Here is a 21,769-nt window from a genome sequence, read left to right on the forward strand (position 1 = left end):
ACAGAGAGTCAAGATCTCAGTTTTATTTTTACATCTCATCCAAATGATTGCAGCAGTTTTTTTTCAGCAGAGTGTCCCAGTCACTGCACAGGGACGCTTGGATCCACACACAGACCACAGGGTCAGTGCCCCCTGCTGGTCTCACCAACACATCTTACATTCCTGTTTGGTTACTCATCCAAGTACTGGCCTGGCCCAAACATGTATAAAAGCTCAGACCAACACACACTTCAAAATCAATAGCTGAACCCTGAAAAGAATCCACTGATACAAGAATCAGGTAAAATGGGTGCATGAATCACTTTTTAAACATACACATGGATTGGAAAAGTTTTATTTTTAAATGGCTGGACATAACAATACTAAATTTTAAAAAAATGTGTAGAATTTCAATTTGAGATATCTATATTTGTTACCTGCTGTAGGCTGGCGCCCTGCCCGGGGTTTGTTTCCTGCCTTGCGCCCTGTGTTGGCTGGGATTGGCTCCAGCAGACCCCCGTGACCCTGTAATTAGGATATAGCGGGTTGGATAATGGATGGATGGATATATATTTTACCTGCCATTTGGTTTGAATAGTCAAAACTGATTGACTTCCATCACTGATCCCTTATGCAGGCTTTAATTAAAGAAATAATATATTTATATTTTCAGTCCCACTTAATGTGTCTCAGTAGATAACAATAAGGCCAGTTGTAATACAAAAAATGGAATTAAATGTGTTTACACACCAAGAAAGAAACGCAATTCTAAAACCATTATGTGTGACATCTTTAGTGTAACGGACCTTTAGTAACTGGGAGGGCTGCCTGAAATCCATGAGTTTCAGTTTAATTTTGATTAGCAAAACTACAATTACAGATATCTTCGAAAAGAAGTGTCACGAACTATGAAACGTTTCACAAAAGGCTTTACATTCTTTCCTATAGTGCCCTATCCGCGTCAGAGGGCATTTGCCAAGGTACGCCGTGTCAAGCGCCCCTCGTTAGGTTTACCCGAGTCACATGCCGGATGCTCCTGACGTTTCTCAGAAAACGAACTTGACTGCTGTCAGCGAGGAGTGTGCTCTCAACTGCAACTGCGTTAAAAAACATGACAAACAAAACCATTCAGAGTTGCGTCGATGACTTTAGTGGCTAAAAACCTGAGTCCACTAAGACTAAACGGTGACTACTGCTTAACTCAGCAGAGCCGCCCACTCGCATTCTCCTCACTAACGTTAACATACCAATATTCCGGGTCGCGAAGCCCCGCCCTCCCTTTTAGTTCCCGCCCCTACTCTTCCGCCCTCCCTTGATCTTTCCCAGAGTGCTGCGCGACGGTAAACATGGCGGTCTCCTTGAGCCAAGTGATGGGTCCGGGCTGGTGCTCGTTACTCGGATTTTTAACGTCAGATCTGCAGGTTCGTTCACTGGAATTAAGGTTGGCCAATGACGTTTAAAGCAGAACGAGATTACCGTCGCCTCTTAGCAAAAGGGGTTAAAAAATACCTTCAGACACACAGTAACTTTCAATTCGAAGTCGTGCTCTTCGGTTTAATACATTACTTTTATTTTATGCGACACCGTTATGTTCCAACTCCACCTGCAGGTGAAGTACTTAAGGAGGGGAGCCGGGGGCTTATGATTTACTTTAAAGAAGACTATTACCTGTCTGAGCTGTTCAGTTTTATTTCTGTTTCCCATGGCCCGATCGTCTGTCTGATTCTTAATGTTTATGATTTATCAGGCGGTTCTTCTCACGCAGTCTGCCGAACAGTGGAGCACAGCATGAGTGAGGTCTGAATCGGATTTGTAGTCTTACATTTAACGCGATCTTTCTGTGTAGAGTCCTCCTCAGTCCACCTGTACGCTGACAGGCTTTAACCAAATTCTGCTGTGCTCGTTTTTCCAATCTGTCATTTAATGTGTCTGTTATTTACTAGTTTGGCGTGATATGTTAAGCCAACCTGCACTTAAACATACTGGTTTTTGTATCTTAATAATAATAGTACATTTTGTTTATATAGCGTCTTTCCCATGCTCAAAGCACTTCACAAAAATTCGAAGATGACAGCAGACTGTAAAGATAATATTGAATGGACGACCTGCAGGTTAATGATGCATTCACTAAAGTGAAGGAGGAATTTAATATGAGGCTGCATAGCCATGTAATGAAGATATTAGGATCCACACAATACCCAGGGTACTGCAAGTGTAAAATCATAATAAATGTGTTTATTTGAGGCATAATCTGCAGGTCATAATAGAAAGATTCATACATAGTAATATACTTGTCCCAGTGGGGATATTCCCCAGACCTTTCTTACGTTTTCAGAAGTTGCAGATGTAAAGTGACCTTCAGATCCTCTTCATTCTCCCAGCACCTGGGTTTGCAATAACAGCAGCAGATCATCTGTAAATGTAACATGTGTTTACACTTTTTGTGGTTGCTACTTTCAGATCACATCAAATATTAATCAAAACTAATAACTAGTAAAATAAGTTGAAAGATGATTTCTTGATTCTGGTGTGTTGTAAATGTAAACATTAGGAGTCTAGATGTTTGTAAGAAAGTAGACAATCTATGCTACTTCTGTGACTTTTATTACGTGAGTCGGGGAATACAAAGCATTTAACGTACTACATTAGTTACGATGGAGTTTGAGAAATTCTAGTAAATCAAACATCAATTTTTACGACATTCTACTTTAATTACAAAATAAACGACGATTATTAAAGTCTAAATTTCGAGGTGAAAGTCGACATTTTGACTTAAATCTCAATATAGACCATTTTTTTCTCTCTGTGGTCCCAATATGCTTCTGTATGACACTCAAACACTCGCCTTTTCATGTCGTCCTTGATATCTGACCACTTCTTTTTTATTTTGGGCACTGTGTAACTTTCTGAGGTTCAACTTTTGAATGCCTCCGTCACATTGTGCCACTCTATCGATTTTCTTTTGTCGCTTCTTCCACTGCTTAAGCCACCAAATAGTACGTTTTGTTTTGCATCCACTGCACTGAGCAGGACCTCCATTTTGCTTTCACTGAAATTCTTCTGTTTTACACATTCTTTTGCCATTGTCTTTTAACAAAACACTGAACAAAAGGGGCTAATTATATTGATTTGAATATTCAAATAGGGATAATTCTGGGAAGATACAGGTGGAAGTTAAAGCTCGGCTTTGGCAGTTTTGATGAGATTGTGGCCATTGACGTAATTCAGGGCTTTGTTCCCTTATTCTAACTTGCATTGAGACTATGGACTTTTAAACATTTCAGATTATGCTAAACGTACTTAATCTGAGTACACACACACAAATTGACAGTGTTTTGACTTTGCTTATAATTATGTTTTTAGTTTACTCATCTTCCTTATATTTTTAAATCCTTCATTAATTTTGCTGTCTTAATATTATTTTGAACGTTGTCAGTGTGCACGGACTCTACTTAATCCCAAGAAGATGTTGACACCCCAGTCCCTGATCCCAGTAAGGACGAAGAAGCGTCATTTCATCCCTCCGTCTGTGTCAGCCAAGCACAAGAGTTTTTCAGAGCAGGAGTCCATGGCCAAAGCTGCAGGAGTCGTCGTCAGGCAGCAGTACTTGGAGAGAGCTATCAACATCACCTGCACAGGTAGCACCATACAAAGCACTACTATAAGAAGGTCATGGTTTTAGGTAAAACAGTCTTGTGCCATTACCGTGTAATTGTTATCTGAAGAGCGCACAGTGTATGTACAGTCGTGGGGAGAAAAAGAAAATTCATCCTCCTTCAACTAGGGTCCAAATCACAATTGTGTTGTCATCACTAACTTTAATAAACAGAGAGATCTCACCTTAGTTGGCAAATAAAACATAAGTGTCACAATCACTCCTAAGCCATCTGTGTTTGGTGGATTCCTAGATGGCCTTAAAGTGGTGAAGGGCAAACAAACTGTAATTTCCTTTACTTCAGTATTTGCACGTAGACTTATCTTGCTCAACTGGAAGAATCTCACCCCACCACTCTTAAGTCAGTGGGTAACCGATGGCCTATACCACTTGGAAATTGGAAAAAATCAAATTCTCACTTATAGGATCTGGTCAGAACTTTTTAAAAATATAGCAGGATCTAATCCTTAACATTTTAGAGTAAGCTTCCATTTTGGATGAGGTCTGGACTTTGATTTGTACACTCCGACACCTTCGTTTTTTTTCATTTTCAGCCATTCTGATGTTGATTTGCTGGTGTGCTTGGGATTATTGTCCAGTTGCATGATCCAGTTTGTCCCAGCTTAACATTCAGATAGATGGCCTCACATTTGTCATAAAGATATTTTGGAATAAAATGGAGTTCATAGTTTTCTCTGTGGTACTGTGCATGATGATGAAAAATCTCCGCTTTGGTCCAAAGGGTATTGTTGCAGATTTTTTGGGGTTTGTTCAGATGCAGTTTGGCCATGCTGCCATGTTCTTTTTGAAGAGAAGGTGCTTTTACCTGTTCAGTCTGTTTCTAATTGTACAGTCATAAACATGAACACGTAACATGTTCACCAAGGTCTGTAGGTCATGTGATGTAGTCTAACCTTGGCCTGAATTTGCTGGAACATCCACTCCTGGGGAGACTGGTGACTGTCGTTAAAGCTTTCCTTTTGAAAACAGTCCTCACTGCAGAATGGTGAATTTCACTTTGTTTGGAAATGGCCTTATAGTCCTCCCCAGATTGACGAGCAGCAACACTTGCTTCCCCGAGGTCAGAGCTGATGTCCTTCCTTCTTGGCATGATGTTAGCACCACCCAGAATGCTCCAGAACACCAAACGTGCCAGATATTTTGCTTTTTATGTAGGTAGTCACATTTCCTGGTATTTAACTAATCTTGTGCATTTGATTTGTAACATGGTGGAAGTTGGAGGAGTGGACTTATTTTTTCCCCAACAGGTTTTCTGAATGATTGCTTACTTCTTGGAAAAAAATGGCAACATCTTGAAACCTGTTATGTTTAAATTTCTCTGTTTATAGAATTTAGTGATGACAACACAATTGTAATTTAGACCTGATTAATAAAATCAAAAAATTTAAGGAGTCTTTCTTTCTTTCTTTCTTTCTTGTATATACAGTACTGTATCTATATTTATATACAGGGGTGCGCAAAGGTAGGTTTAAAGTTGCGAGTATGTGAAACATTAATATTTTGTAGGTAATTTGATTTCTTATGAGACTTTACCTAAGAGCACTGTGCCATTGTTACATTCTTTTGAGTTAATGAAGCTAATAATCATAACCTGCATGTCTTTTTCCATACAAACAACTGTAAACCTACTTTTCACACCCCTGTATATGTCACATTTAAATATTGTTTATTGAAAAATTTATTTAAATATATTTTTTGAAGCAATGCAGGATTTTAGGGTTGTCGTTCTGATAGTCACAGCATAAGACATGGGAATTTCAGTTTAAAAAATTTGTGATTCAAAGTCCCAAGTTGTGGCTCAGACAGCAGACTTTATACCACAAGGCTGCTACTTCAGTTCGTACCAACAACTGGTTGTGTTACTTAACTTGACTGCGCGCCAATTAAAAGTGTCGGTAAACAGCTGTAATGTAATCTTCTTGAATAAAATCAAATGTATAATAGTATGTATGTATATATATATATATATATATATATATATATATATATATAATATACACATTTAAATGTTTGACTATTACACCTAGATTAAAAAGTGTTCTAATTACAAACAGTAACACGTAAGTCATAGATTTGAAGGTTAATATAAAGGTGTTATCCTTCACTTATTTTTACCTGTGTAACAGAATTTCACAGCAAGACAATTTCATTCAAATTCATTGGCTGTTTTTACTCACCTGGTTGCATTTAGTTAGGTAGGCTGTGTGGATCCCAGGCTAAGAGGCTTGACGTTAACCCCAAATTTCCAGATGTGGGTATCAAAAGATGTGAATGTAGCATACCAAAGACAGGTGCTTGATATTTATTTTGATTGTAAACGTTTGTTCCACAGCTGGAATTTTAGACCCCTATGTTCCTCCTGAAGGAGATTCCCGCTTGTCCTCCCTCTCCAAGGATGGTCTGAAACAGAGAGCTGAGCAGTTAAAACAGAGTGCTGCCTCCCAGCTCGCGTGAGTCTCTCCTTCAGTCATTTTCTAGTAAATGATAACAGAGAAGCTGCAATACTGTGGGGAGGCCTGAGAAGTAAGATTGTGGTAAAATTTGTTTAAATAATAACTATGTAATGGCCTTTGCATTAAGATGGCACCTTTCCCAAACAGGATTGTGTTTGTTTTTTTTCTTTTACTTACTTTTTTTTTTCCATTTCAGTCTCAGGAAGGTTAAGGAACATGATAAAGAATTCAGTACTAAAGATTTTCCTGCAAAGGCCCAAGAAATCTTCATCCAGGCACATCACAATCTCACAAAGTATGTTGCTGGTGTTTTTTCTTTTTTCCCTCAAAGGTGCATCTTCATGTAGCACATTCAACCTTCCAACTACTTGACAGATTTTCTTTGGCATAGTACCCATGTCTGTATAAGTATAAAGCATCAAGTATGTGGCAGATTTCTTGATGGAAACTGCAGAGCTACAAGTGCAGACACCGCTGCTTCTGTAACTCGCATTGTAATCTGAGCATGTCATGGAAGCCTGCCTGCCTGTCTGCCTCTGCTTTTAGTAATAAATGCTGAACATCTGCCTCTTCTGCGGCTACAGATTCTCTGAGCAATGCTGTTCTGGTTCCCCTTATTACATATTTATAAGTTATTTATTTAGCAATTATTATAAGTTTTTCATTTTATAGATTTAGTGCTTTCTGTATCCTGTCATGGAGTCATCCTACCTTTGATATGATGGTGTCTTCAAAGTTTGACATTTCAGGTAACAGTATGAGATGCATTTGATGTACAAAATAACATTCTCAGACGCACTTATTCAACTTCACGGACGACAGCTGCAGCCAAGCCTGGACGGGCCAGGAGGCTCATTCATACTCCCCACACTCCCATAGGGTTCAGTTATGAATTGTCACTCGGCCTAACCTGCAAGTTCTGGGGATGTGGTATGAGAGGAGCTCGGGGGAAAAAATCCATGCAGACACCAGAACACCATGCACAGACAATGACTGGACATGCATGTGTTTTCAAGAATTCACACAATCTTCATTTTTAATAATTGGATAATTAGAAATGCTGACTCCACATTCTATGTTTTGTTTTTTTTTTCCAGCTTCAACAAGGAAAACCTTCATACATTGGTTACTGAGAGGTGCTACCCTGTGAGTAGCTCCTTATATTTAATTGTTTTTGTTATTATGGTTAATCCGTAATTTTTACTGTTACAAATGTACTTGTTATAACATTCTGAGCCTACTTTCACTGAAAAGCGCAATACAAAAATAAACTGAATTGAATTTATGTTATTGTGTTAAAGGCAGCATGGTGGCGCAGGTGTTAGTATAACAGCCTCATGGATACAACATTTTGGATTCAAGTGCTGTTGCCGGAGTTGAATTCTCTATGGGTTCACAGATTTTTCTTCCTTCTAATTGGCCCTGACATGTGCGTGTGTGTGTATATATGTGTATGTATGTGTGTGTTGGGGTTCAGAGGGTAATGCGGTGCAGTGGACATGTCATACCTTATTCTCTTAAAATATTTTATTTTGCCATTTAATACTTGCCTTGTGTCTTTTTAGCTTCAAGGCAGACCTAATTTGCTGTTGATTGTTGGTATTAAGATTTTGATATAGCTCATTTTCAAATTGAACAGATCAGGATCAATAAAATACATCCATATAATGAAGATGTTCATTTAGCTTTAGATTCAGAAGAACATGGAGGATAATTATCACATACAGTAAACATGATACAACACATCTGAATTGAAAAAACTACTTTGGGAGATCATTGGAGTATAAATGTGTAAGGGTGGGTCAGCTAGTCTTCTGTTATCTTATCAACAGGCTTACAGTAGTTAATTTCAAAATGGCATGGCTCAGATCACTGCGCATCCCAATCCCATTGCTCATTGTGTACTTTATAATAGCTATTTTATTCATTTAGACAGGAGTGATTTGAGAATTCCTTTATCTCCATCCTGTCTGGCATACATACACAAGCACAACACAATAAGCTATAAAGTAAATAACCATAGTAGCTCAATTGTACAAAAAGTGAGAATGAAGACCGCCGCATTCTATTCCCTGTACTTAAAGTGAGATGAACAGCGTGATTTAATGCTACAGTGTGTCAACAAAACAGTCATTTTCTTTGCTCCCCTGCAGGAAATGGTGCGAGGTAATCGCTTCAAAACTCTGCAATGGCAGTTTCTTGAATCCTTGGAGCCTCCACGTGTCGTTCACGTGCGCTGTCCAGAAATGATAAATAAAGGCAATGTGTATGGGCAAATCACGGTGCGCATGCACTCTAAACAGGTGAGCATCTTACAGTTATTATTATTTTATTTTTAAGTTATCCTAGTGATTTGTAATGGGCTTAGTTTTGGATGATCATTCAGTTATTTCTCACTTTTGTTCCTTTGTGAGCCAAGTAGTTAAGTCATTCACATTTTTTAAAGTCCTAAACTCAGAGACAGAATGGTTAATGTATTGGCACCATCCTGGTTCAGGTTGAGGCCTTCCTCACATCAAATTACTGTAGAAAAGGCAGCTGTGTGATGCGTTTATGATTTATAACATACAGTATGGCTTTTGAACATAACAGAAAAACAGTTAAAAAAAGCAGCTTGAGGCAAATATTATTACCAATACCAGAGATGACCCAACGTTGTGCTTTAAATATTACAGTAGTAAGAGAATGGCTAAGCAGTAGGTGATGCACATTAAGAACAACTGTCCATCCATGTGACTGTCATAGAATCTGGATTCATGATTCAGTTCCCACCTCTGGCTCTCTGGATGACCTTGAGTAAGCCATCGGTCGTATTGTTCTGTAGTGTAAGCTTGTATGTTGCCTTGGAAAAGTCCTAAGCCAAAGTTTTAAAAATAATCACTTTTTTGACACTCCTTACTCCACTTTATGGTTGCACAGACCATTGGGTGTCCAGCAGGAACTGACCATTGAGTGACTGCAAATTTATTACAGGACATGCCCATTCCTACGATACCCCAACAGTCACTTGTACAGGACCACTTTTGAGTTGCTTTGTACATCTTTGGGGTGTGAAGAAAACTAACAGAACTCCAGGCAAGACTGTGTTTGGGCAGAGATACTCCAGCAACAGCAGTAGGAGTAAACTCGGTGCCAATGTGCCATCCTTGATCGAGGTTAGTAAGGGAAAAATAAGTACAGAAAAAGAAACCGCGGATACTGTTACCTTTTATTTTTCTGAGATTGTTTTCACCTTTGAGGACAGTGAAATAGCAGTAGCTACAGGTGGTAAAATGAAAATTCCACCCATCCATTTTGAAAAATGCTTATGCAGTTCAGGCCAACAATTTTTGAGATCGTAGAGAATTCAGTATCACTAGGAGTAAAAGGTTAATAACAAAAACATCATACAGACTAGACAACGTTTACTTAGGAATGCAAAGGTAGCTTGGGACAGACAGCATTTTTAAATCCTTACCAGGAGCATTTCTCACAAATCACTAAATACAGGGGTGTGCAAAAGTAGGTTTACAGTAGGTTGCCCAGAGGTGGCTGGGCGGTCTCATGGTCTGGAACTCCTACAGATTTTATTTTTTTCTCTCCAGCTGTCTGGAGTTTTTTTTTTGTTTTGTTTTTTCTGTTCCCCCTGGCCATCAGACCTTATTTCTACTCTGTTAATTAATGTTGTCTTATTTTAATTCTTTCTTTGTCTTTTATTTTTCTTTTCTTCATTATGTAAAGCACTTTGAGCTGCATTATTTTTATGAAAATGTCCTATATAAATAAATGTTGTTGTTGTACAGTTCACATTGAAACAAGACATGCAGGTTATGATTATTACAAAAGCTTTATTAACTCAAAAGAATGTCACAATGGCACAGTGCACTTAGGTGCAGTCCCATAAGTAATCAAATTGCTAGCCTTCATTATTTACACATTCATCTGGTCTATTTGGTAATAACACTAATAATAATAATAAGAAGAAGAAGACAAATGATACAAATAAATAATAGAACAAACTCCGTGGTTCATGTACTCACAACTGTAAACCTACTGTAGCCCTACCCCTGTGTCAAGAAGCTAGAGTCTGATAATCAGTCAAAATGTTCTTTGCAGGTGTAGCTGATTAGAAAACTGTTTTAAAGACTTCTATCCTGTTTCACGTGAACAAAGAGACTCTTTAAGCCAATGTAAAACTTATTTATTTTTAAAAATCTTACTTTTTTGCTGGTTTTAAATATGACCATTAAAACTATTTTGGTGCCAATGAGGTATGTATGATGAGTTTGTTTAGTGATGCTAGGCTTGAATCAAAGTGAGAACACAAATCAACATCCAAGCCCAACTCTTAGTAAACCCCTGTAGAAAACATTTAAGTACTTTTTACTGATTTTATTCCTGTTTACTACTTTATTTTTAAAGATCACTGGAAAAACCACAGCAGTGTAGACACTTTTGAAGAATGTGCCATTTAACTGCGCACTACAGCACACTTAATTATGTGCCGAAAAATGACTCGGGAGAATGCGGGGCAGAGAAACATGTTTAATCCAATTCGGGGTCATGGACAATCCAGTCACCCACATTCACACTTACAGGGGGCAAATTTAGAATCCCCACTTACTCTAGCCTGCATCTTTGGGGATTGTGGCAGTGGAAAAACACGCATGGAAATAAATTCACACTGGCAGAGAGAAGACGTGCAGACTCCACACAGGATTGAAAACCTGGGACACTTTAGCCTGTAGAGATTTATCACCATGATGTCTGCCGTGAAGCAGTTATTTTAAATATTTTTATGTTAGCTTGTAAAAATGTTAACTAATTTGTTGCTAACAGAAATAAAGAATGTTTTTTCACATTTGGATTCCTTAGAATGTAGTAATCAGTGGAAGCTAAAGGAATATGAAGTTTTCTCGTCCTCCAAACCTGACACACTATATTTTAATTTTATTTCCTTGTCAGTAGTTTTTGGCTACATGAGTTATTTGCTGGACACTAGTATTTGTGATTTTACTTGCTTATGGCCTGTGATATGACTATTGACTGACAAGGGCACACCACACTCACTCTGTGGCAACATTTAGGTCACCATCAACTGGCACCTCGGTGTGAATACCCTCAGCTGTTTTACTGCCTGCTGCCCATGTGTGCGGACCACGTTACAGTCCTTCTGAACTTAGATGTTATGGCAGACTACAAACGGGAGGGTTTACGGAAGAGTCGCCCCTTACATTTCACCCCCAACAATTCGCCTCCCACACTTAGCCCCTCACATTTCACCCATACCACATTTCGCCTTCCACAATTTGCCACAATTAGATAATGAGTAGGGTACAGAAATGTAAAAAATGCACCTCATTTTTTTATATCTTCTAATTTATTTTGGTGTAATAAATGCACATGTTAAAGTTGGCAAACAATTTACAAAATACGTGAAATAAAATTAAACTTAAAAATATACCTGGAATTTTAAGATTAACAAAAAGCATATGAAATATATTTAAGCAGTACTCATTAAGATGATTTTTATGTCATATAATGTTTTGAATAATATATCAGAGTTTCAGTAAAAATTACAGTCCCATTTTCGATTTAGTCTCCAGGGTAATTGCACCAGCTCTATGTTAGTTACTGTTATCTCCATAGTCAAAACTGATTTTTAAAATAAAATAAAATCTACCAAAACACACAAACACGTAAATGTGGTTGTCATCATCTACCAATTTCCTTTTGCCTTTTATTGACAGAACTCCTTTTGCCTTTGTGAATTTCTATAATATTATACGGCGCGGTGCGTGACAGCATATATATTGATATTGCACTGTCTGCAACGCGCTGCTTGCTCTTCAGCACCGCCAATAGTCGGGCAGCAGAAACAGCAAACGCGCGCTGCATAATGGCCGTAGTGTGTTCAGACATATGTAATCAGAATACAAGTTTAATGTCACTGTGCTCTGTACAAAATTTATTTTATAAATCCACTCACATGTACAGGCCAGGCCAAAGTTAGCACACAGGGGCTCTCAGCATTTAGAATTGCTGGGCCAAGCATAGGACAAGGTAGATAAAGACAGCTGGAGGAATGTATAGTTAGCCTAAAGACAGGTGTATACTATTTTGTCCTCTGTTAAAAGTCAGCACAAAAATCTTCTTTCCTTGTTTGGAAATGGACTATTTGCCGATGTAGGGGCCTGCACGTGGAGGAACCAGTATAAAAGGCCTGGACAGCAGCCAAATACTTTGAAGCCGACGGACGGATGGGTGATATCGTCATCCATCCTGAAAAGCCTTCCAGCGCAAGTACGAAAAATGGCAGACTGTATAGATCAAGATCCCGCCTTGGTAATGTCTTCCTATGGCTTCCCGTCTGTAAAGCCGCGTAAATCGTCATTAAAGATTGTTTTCTCTTATGTGATTTCTTACCACCATATCACTATGGCAGGGATATCGCCTATTAATATCATATCTATATAGTTTTTGGTTACTTAAAACGCCGCAATTACAAAAGAACTTATTCCAACTAGGGAGCTATCGCCCCTTAAAGGAACAGCATATTAAACTGAGTAATGGTGCTGACGAAAAAAACACGCAAAATCCAGTAACTCTGCTTTTATGGAACGCTATTTTGATATTTAAAATCAATATTAAAAAAAACAATAAAAATACAGGAAATCCATCCATTTTCCAACCCGCTGAATCCGAATACAGGGTCACGGGGGTCTGCTGGAGCCAGTCCCAGCCAACACAGGGCACAAGGCGGGAACCAATCCCGGGCAGGGTGCCAACCCACCGCAGAATACAGGAAATAATAATTAAAAAAAAAAGTTTAAATGATCCAGGTAGGTGATAGAAAGTATGAGGAGCAAAATGGGGAGGGGGGTGAAACTGTATCGTGGGTGAAATGTGGGGGGCAACTTTTCCGGATCCCAAACAGTCATCCATGCTTTTTCAGTGATTTTGACCCCTTCACTTGTTGTACACCTCACTGTGCTGTAGATTTCATTTTAAATGGATACATTTGCCATTTTTGCTCATTAGTCTACACCCAATCACCCATAATGACAAAGTGAAGACATGTTTTCAGAAAGGTTTGCGAACTTATTAAAAATCGAAACCTGAAATCTCTCATTCAAAGAAGACCCTTTGCTTTGGCACTCCAGATTGTGTTCAGGCCCGTCCTACTTATTTTAATTCTCCTTGAAATGTGTTTAGAACTTGATTAGAGTCCTCCTGTGGCAACCTGAATTGATTGGACATCATTTAGAAAGGCACAAGTGTACCTGTGTGTGGAAGGTCCCACAATTCACACTTCATATCAGGACAAAAATTAGACCATGACATCTAAGAAATTCTCTGCAGATCTCTGCAATACAATTGTGGTAAGTTGTAGATGAGGGCAAGGGGATCAAACCATTTCTAAAGCTCTGAGTATTCCCAGGAGCACGGTGGCCTAAAAAAAAATATTGTGAAACTGAAGCAGTTTGGAACCACCAATACTCTTCCGAGCAAGAAGGGCCTTGGTAAGGGAGGTGACCAGAAACTCTATGGTCACTCTAACAGAGCTTCAGAAGTCCTCTGCTGTGATGAGAGAACATCTCTGAAGGATAACCATCTCAGCAGCCTTCCGCTAATCAAGCATTTATGTTAAAGTGGCCAGATGGAAGTCACTCCCGAGTAAAAGAATATGAGAACCAGGTTGGAGTTCGCCAAAAAGTACTTAAACTACTCTTGAGGGCTCTAAGGTAAAAGATGCTCTGGTCTAATGAGACAAAAATTGATATCTTTTGGGCAGAACTCTGGCTCTGGCTAATCACCTGGCTAATACTATCCATATGTTAAAGAATGGTGGGAATAGCATCATGCTACGTGGTGACTGGTCACAATTAATGGAAAGGATGAATGCAGCCAAATACAGAGAGAGGTCCTGCTCCAGGGTGCAGGCAACCTCAGACTGGGACGACGATTTACTTTTCAGCACAACGAAGACGTAAATTATGTAGCCAAGAAAACGCTGGAGTGTCTTTGGGATTAGTCTGTGACTGTCCATGAGTGACCCAGCCAGAGCTCCGAATGAAACCTCATAGAACATCTGTGGAGAGTCCAGAAGATGGCAGTTTACAGACACCTCCCATCCAGTCTAACAGAGCTTGAGTGGAACTGCCAAGAGGAGTGAGACAAACTACCCAAATCCAGTTGTGCATCGCTTGTAGAGACTAACCCAAGAAGACAAAGGGGCTTCTATAAAGTGCTGAATTAAGGGTCTCTGCTTATATGAGGTAGAGATTCTAGTTTTGCAAACCTTTCTGAAAACATTTTTTCACTTTGTTATTATGGGTTATAAAATGTACATTGCTGGGCTATTTATTTCATTTAAAATGAAATTTACAACACAATAATGTGTGCAGGAAGCGAAGAGATCTGAATACTTTCTGAATCCACTGTACAGTCTTGTGTGAGTTCATTTTAGAGTGATGTCACATATGTGATGCCCCATGACAGACTATCACTGGTTAAGTAAAGCACAACATATTAACCCTTTACTTCTCATGCTTAATTATAGAAACATTTAACGTGAGTGGTGGTGGGTGAACAACTGGATACTCACCCTGTGTTTTCTCGTTACCCGTTCATAATTCTCTCCTCCTGTGAAGTTTTCTGTTTTGCTGAACAGCTGAAGAATGCAGGAAACTTCAAAATCCGCTGCTGCTGAATGGCGCTAGTTGTGTCGTAGTTTGGCATGTCCAGCTATGGCTCCTCACAGCCATCTGTGCTCATTATTCCCTTAAGCTCAGCTGCCAGTATTGTGATTAGAAGGCCATTATAGAGGGGGGGGGTGGGGAAACAAACTGGAGTGACAAGGGTGGGTCAAGGATGTGATTACCCACCCTGATCACGTCTTTGGCTCTGCACAGCATTTATAGGAAATCAGGCCTGACGTTGAAAGGCTCAGCTTGGCAGCACCACATGTGCTCTGTTAAGACACGGTGCCAAAAGGCAGACATCAAGAAAGTGTCATGATTGGCACCGCTCATAACCCGTGCAGCAATTACTCGCTGCCAAGTTGTGCCACTGGGAAGCAATCTGGTACTTTTGGGACTCCAAATATATTCTCTTTGCAGCATTACAAGCACATCTCGGGTTTCTAAATATGATTAGTAGTGTTTTGGATACTGGGAATGAACCTGTAGGAGTTGATTTGTTGATTAGTAAAATGATAAAGTGATGGTCAGCATTCTCAAGAAATTTTGCACTACATTGGGAGGTTTTGCTGATTGGCATGAAAGCAAAGAAAGGCAAGTGCTTACGTAATTTATAGATAGATACTTTATTAATCCCAAGGGGAAATTCACATTTATTTATATTTAGAATTTATGACAAAAAGCACATAATAAAGATGATATGTTTGAAATATACATTTTCGTGTCCATTAAATTAAATTTCTGCACTTTTCTCTACAGCAGCTATCTTGTATGGAGAAAGGAACGTGATAGCTACACCGCTGGGAAGATAGTTTTGTATGCGTCCTGGCAAGCATGAATTGTGAATAACTGGCAGGGAGGGGCAGGTGACACCTTGATCAATCGGGCATTTGTCATCTTGCCCTTTAGAACCCACGTTTTGGTCACGCCATCCTTGTAAAGAGTGCAGAATTAACATCACATGTAAGCAGCTACTGGCACTAAAGACATAAGAACTTGGTCACTTTACTATATTGTAAAACTAATTTAGAGGTGGCAAAGAGATGGAGTAGAGCTGTGTGGGCATACACCTGCAATTTAAACTCTGTTTTTCAATGATGATTAATATTTACATAATTTAGTTAACTTTAACACCCACTCCTGCCACGGAACGGCAGTCCATCAAGGGTTGAATCCTCTCTTGGTTCTGAAAATTCTTGGAAAAGCTCCAATCCTCCACACATCTGAATTGGATTAACTGGAACGTGAAGAACATCCACAAGTTTCTAGATATCAGATATCAAACACATGATTTATAATATTTGTTGCATAACAGGCATTAGATTGTTCTCTTTTTTGAACCTTTGCACACGTGATCTGATTGTGATGCTACCTTAGCATTAACTTTTAAATTAACCCTGCAGTCCGTTCTCCTACGTTAAATCCATTCTTCCCAGTAACCTGTAATCCTTAATCTAAGTTTTTGCCATATCTGCTCTTGCACTTTGCTGATCTTGTGGCATTTTGGGCACTGCCCGTAATCTACTCCTGTCTGCTAGCCTGTCGGTGCACCCATGTGATGATCCTGCTTAATCCGGTTTCAGGGTGGCAGAGAACCAGAGCCTGATCTGAGCTCTATACATGTAGTTTTTTTTTAAACCACCTATGGTCATTAATGTTGTTTGCTATACGTAAAATAAAAAAAGGTGATAAATAAAATTAGTTGAATTCAGAAAATACAAAACCCTGATGTGCAGGTCCCATAGCTGGGTGCCATAATATGTTTATTTGTAAGTAAATTAATTTGAATATGAAACTATGGAACTTTAATCCTGTTTACAATGGATTCCTGCCTGCAGCCCTGACCAGAATGTGACAATTGTAAAAAGCGGTGAATGTTTAAAATGATTCTGAACTGACTTGTAAATCTGGACATTTGATGGACTACTGACTTATTCAGTCTGTTTTCTCGTTCATGGTTCTTTTAGACATTGGCAATCTATGATCGATTTGGGAGGCTGATGTATGGCAGTGAAGATCTGCCCAAAGATGTGCTGGAATATGTGGTGTTTGAGCGCCATTTAGTAAGTCCCTACAGCCGATGGAGGATGCATGGCAAGATTGTGCCAGCTTGGGCTCCACCGAAGGACCCGATCATTAAGGTAAGTGGGAATGAAACGAGTGAAGCGAGACAGAATGAAGAGTACGACAGGCTGATCTAGCCGTGTCACAGACGTGAATGGATGGTGCACTTTCCATTTGACATTTTAAAAGAATTCTAACTCTTGTAACGATATTACTCAGACCAGCACTCTGATCCAGGAAGTAGCTTGACAAGTGCAAATTATAAAATGGAACCAACAACATGCATTGATTTCCCTTTGTGAAATCTGATTGCTAACATTAGGGAAGCAACATTTTTTCCAGACCCCTAATTGATATCTGCCTTATCTTCACGGGAGTTTGGGGCACAGGACCTCCACAAATGTGAAAATCTCCAAATATGTTTTGGGTCCCCCCACCTCACCTCCTAATACTGTACTGCTGACCACAAGCCTTACCAATAATATATGGTCGATTTATTTAAGGAATTACAGACAGTACAGTGCAATGATATACATAACATCAAAAAAAGTAAAACAATCATTAATTACTGTACAGTGTGATAGAACCACTAGGGAGTGTGCCAGCCACCCAACCCAACACAGACAGACACAGGAGGCACACTTATAAAACACACAAATTTTATTTCTTTTCTTCGCCTGTTGGCGACGCCTTCCCCATTCCACAAAGGCACAACACAGTACCACACAATTCTTCTCTTTCTCTTTTACTCCTCCACTCCACCTTGGCAAGCTTTGTCTCCCGACTCTGGCTCACTGAGTAACGTCCACTGGCCCCTAATATAAGGCACCCGGAAGTGCTTCAGGTGCTCGTTGCCCCCACTTCCAGCAGCACTTCTGCATGTGGCGGAAGAACCACCCACACGGGCTCAGGAACAGCTGCAGTGCCCCCAGATCCCAACAGGGCTGTGTCCAACTTCATCTCTCATGAAGCCCTGCGGTGGAGGCCGAGGCAGGCTGCCACCTAGCGTTCCAGGGGAGGTAGCGCTGTGTCCACATTTGTTCCCCCAGGCCTTCCAAGGCAGAGGCGTCCCAACAGGGAAAGGGCCCCGGCCATCCACAACAACAGCAATAGTGACATACAGAGTTTTCATGCCCAGTGGTGTAGCTGTAGTGATGGCTTCATGGATTTCTTGCTCTGTTTTCTTGATACACCTTACTGTTGACTCATTAAAGGAATACTTCACCCATAAACAATATTTTACTTAAATGTTACTTACCCCATATAGTTTGTAGTGGTGGGCAAAAAATTTTTAAAGTACTTCTTCAATATTCAAGCTCAGTGGTGCCCGGCGGTGACAGCAAACAATGTGAAAAACATCCATGGGGAAAAAAAAAATTTCACATAACTTGTGTTGCGTAATCCACGTGTCTGATATTCTTGACCATTCGTATGGTTAAAACGTGCAAAATGTGTTCATCTTTTGCTAAAATTTTATTACGATACTTTCTGAAAGGTGGCATTCACAGTAAACAAGAAAAGTGTCATTCCCACAGTGCTGTGTGTTTGACTTCAAGATCTGCCTTTCACCCTCGTTCATTGGTTGAGAGTCCCATCTTTAATTCTTATGCACAGAATTATGGGAATGACATCTTTCATGTTTACTGCTCACAAAACTTGCAAAATAATTCCCTTTTAATTATTGATGACAATCCCGAGAATATGTGAATCCGCAAATCATAAACCTGCAAGGGCCGACTCCATGATATATACCATACCCTCCATAATTATTGAGACAGAGACTTTTTATTGTATCCACAAGTAGTTCTGATATAAGGTTAAAGATTAGCAAGTGTTAATTTCATTCATCTTCCCCTTTCCTAATCCTCACAAGTCGGTTCAGGGTTACAGGAGGTTAACGTTATCCTGGCAACATTTAATGGAGGACCACTCTATCACAGGGTTCATCATTCAAGCACACGTGGTCACTCCCCTGGGCTGAGTTAATTCATCTCACATTGCAGATCTTAGCTAGGAAGACTGTCCCAGGCACAGCAAGTACATGCAAACTCCCAGTAGTCTGTACCTTTGGTGTTTTTCAGACCGTGGATGTTGAATCTGAAGAAGTCTTTAACTTTGTATTTGGCTGTGAATCATTTGCATACAAAACTGCATCAATACTCTGGCATCACTAAACTCTTGGTTTGTTTTCTAAGATGTTTTACCACTGCTCCGCTGCAGATATTTTCATTTACATCAGCAATAACATTACAAAATCCGGTGTCACACTACATGACTCCGAGTTGGAGAACGTGCCATACTTTATAACTTGGGCTGAAGACGTAAGATTGCACAACTAAGAACTGCAAGGGAGAATGAATTATGGGTTTTAAGTCGTGATTGGTAAATGTGCAGGGCAACATGGAGTGTCATCCCCAAGCTGTTGTGATTTGACAGAGACGAGGCTTCAGACAGACGTTTGAATTTGCTCCAAAGGTTATGGTATGTGGTTGATAAGACCTGTTTACCGTTGCTGTTGTCTGTTGCAAAAGCACTTTGAGCTACTTTTTGTATGAAAATGTGCTATATAAATAAATGTTGTTGTTGTTGCTCTTTTTCTTGTAGATTTGTTTGGGCTCTTCTGTTTGTGGGTGTTTTACTTGTAGCCGAGTGCTCATTGGTTGTCAGCTCTCGCGCACACAGGAGCCCACCTCTACGACTTACAACAAAACGAACCTGTTCAGTTTGTCATGGTTAGTTGCAGAAAGCAGTGACTGTGTTAGCCAGGCAAATAATCGGGATGGAATGAATGGTCTTTTTAGTGAATCTTATCATTACGGACCTTTTGTTTGCAACAGCGTCAAATGTGATGAAATACCATTTATAAATATGAATGGGGAAAAAGTGTAAGTTGTATTCAGAACTGTATAATAGTAATAGATGGCACTGTATTTCTTTTCTTTATCTAATAATAATAATAATAATTCTTTACATTTATATTGTGCTTTTCTCCCTACTCAAAGTGCTTCAGTGAGTGGGGGGTGGGGGTTTTGGGGGCCCACTTCAAGCACCACTAATGTGCAGCAGCTACCTGGATGATGCGACGGCAGCCATTTTTGCATCAGTACACTCACCACACATTAGCCGTTCATTGGTGAAGGGTTGAGAGAGATAGATAGTTAGAGACGGGAGGATTAGGGGGCAGAAATGACCAGGCTATGGTGGGCAGTTTAGCCAGGACATCTTATTTAACCCTACTCTTTTCGGAAGATGCATTTTATGACCACAGAGAGTCAGGACCTCGGTTTTACGTCTCATCCGAAGGCTGATGGCGATTTTAACAGCACAGTGTCCCCTGTCACTGTACTGGTGGAGGCACACACAAACCACAGGGTAAGGGCCCCTTACGGGCCTCACCAATAAACAGACAGTGTGCCCCATGTAGGCACCATCTGCTGTGAAAAAGACAAAAGCAAGGACTTTAGTATGAGAAGAGATTAGACAATGGGCGATCTCTGTGGTCCATGAAAAATGCTTGAAACACTGTGAGCATCTTCTTAAAAACGAGGTTCTTAGTCTTGTTCAGTTTATTCTTCTGAAGTGCACCTGCATGTATTTGCAGTTAAAAGCACTTCATCCTGCAGTTACTTTACAGCCTCTTCTCACGAAGGTAAAATAAAATACAGAGTGGCATGTCATACACAGTAGTCCTCTGACTGACAGCTGCACTTCTGCCAACCATTCCGATAGCCACTGTTGTCTTTTTTTGCTGTGCAGGAGGTAAACTTTGAAATTTCAGTTTATTTTCTATTTTACCTCACCTCTGTGTGTGTTTGTATATAATATGATTAACACATGTAAAATGAAGGAAACTGTTTTAAATTGAAGAAATTGGCAATTTGCTTTGGGACAGGCAGCAGATGTAAATGAAAATGTAATTGTTTGTCTTTCTTTTTTCAGACCATCATGATTCCCAGTCCTGTGGTGAAGCCCTGGGAAGAATTTGAGGAGATGAATTTAAGTAAAGAGAAACCTCAGCAAGTGCAGTGGAACAAATAAGAGCAGGAAGCCTGCACAGACTCGAGAGGTTCTGCCGTATGTGAATATGGACATCTGCAGTCTGTTCTTGTTTAATTTATCATGCCAAAATAAAAAAAATATATATATATGTGAACATTCTTTGAGTGACTTAGAGTTTGAAAAGGGATTGCTTTCAGTTGTGTTTGGTATGTAAAGATGAAAAACTAAAAAATAATATCTTTTTGGTAGACAGTGATACAGTTTAAGAAATTAAACTTTGTGGAGCATTTGCAGCTTTACAGGATTGTGTAACTGTCACTCTGCAGTTTTGAAGGCTGTGAGTTCTTTACGTGTTAACTTGTCTCCTTAGACCTCTGCCCCGTGATTTATCTTCACATGAATTCTTGTAATTACCATTCGTTAGATTTTACTTTGGACATTTTCAGGCACACACACTCAGTGGGTCAATTTAGACTTGCTGAACATGTGGACAGCAGGCCAGCTTCACAGAGCTGAGACGCAGCAGCACTAAGCACTGTGCCACACTTTCTATGACAATATTCTTAGATCTGAGCACCAACTTGGTAAAATAAAAGCACATTCCTAACTGCAGAAGGGAATAAAAACCTTTTTAAAAACTTTCAATAAATGATCACCTGATTTATGTTAATCCTGTTAAATGTTTTCTTGAGCAAAAATGGGTAGAAAATTTAAGATGAGTTGACCTTACAACAGTGCCTATCACAAAATATTCACCCCTTAGAAGTTTTCACATTTTCTTGTTGTACAACATTGAATCACGTTGAAATTCATTTGGCTTATTTTGACACTGACGAGCTGAAAAAGACTCTTTGGAAGTCTCTTTCTGCTGATCATTGTCAAAAAAGCTTACTGTATATACTCACGTATAAGTTGGG

General features: G+C 39.6%; 1 protein-coding gene across 1 annotated transcript; it reads left to right on the forward strand.

The window, feature by feature from the left end:
- The first annotated feature begins 1,283 nt into the window (after nucleotides 1-1,283).
- Nucleotides 1,284-21,522, forward strand: mrpl45 (mitochondrial ribosomal protein L45). The gene is made up of 8 exons (XM_028819385.2): nucleotides 1,284-1,400; nucleotides 3,416-3,617; nucleotides 5,988-6,105; nucleotides 6,305-6,403; nucleotides 7,206-7,254; nucleotides 8,262-8,411; nucleotides 16,757-16,930; nucleotides 20,793-21,522. The coding sequence occupies exons 1-8, from the start codon at nucleotides 1,326-1,328 to the stop codon at nucleotides 20,889-20,891; spliced, it is 966 nt and encodes a 321-aa protein (XP_028675218.1). The 5' UTR covers nucleotides 1,284-1,325; the 3' UTR covers nucleotides 20,892-21,522.
- The last annotated feature ends 247 nt before the right edge of the window (nucleotides 21,523-21,769 follow it).

This window comes from Erpetoichthys calabaricus, chromosome 14 (genome assembly GCF_900747795.2).
Source record: "Erpetoichthys calabaricus chromosome 14, fErpCal1.3, whole genome shotgun sequence".
Lineage (NCBI taxonomy): Eukaryota > Metazoa > Chordata > Cladistia > Polypteriformes > Polypteridae > Erpetoichthys > Erpetoichthys calabaricus.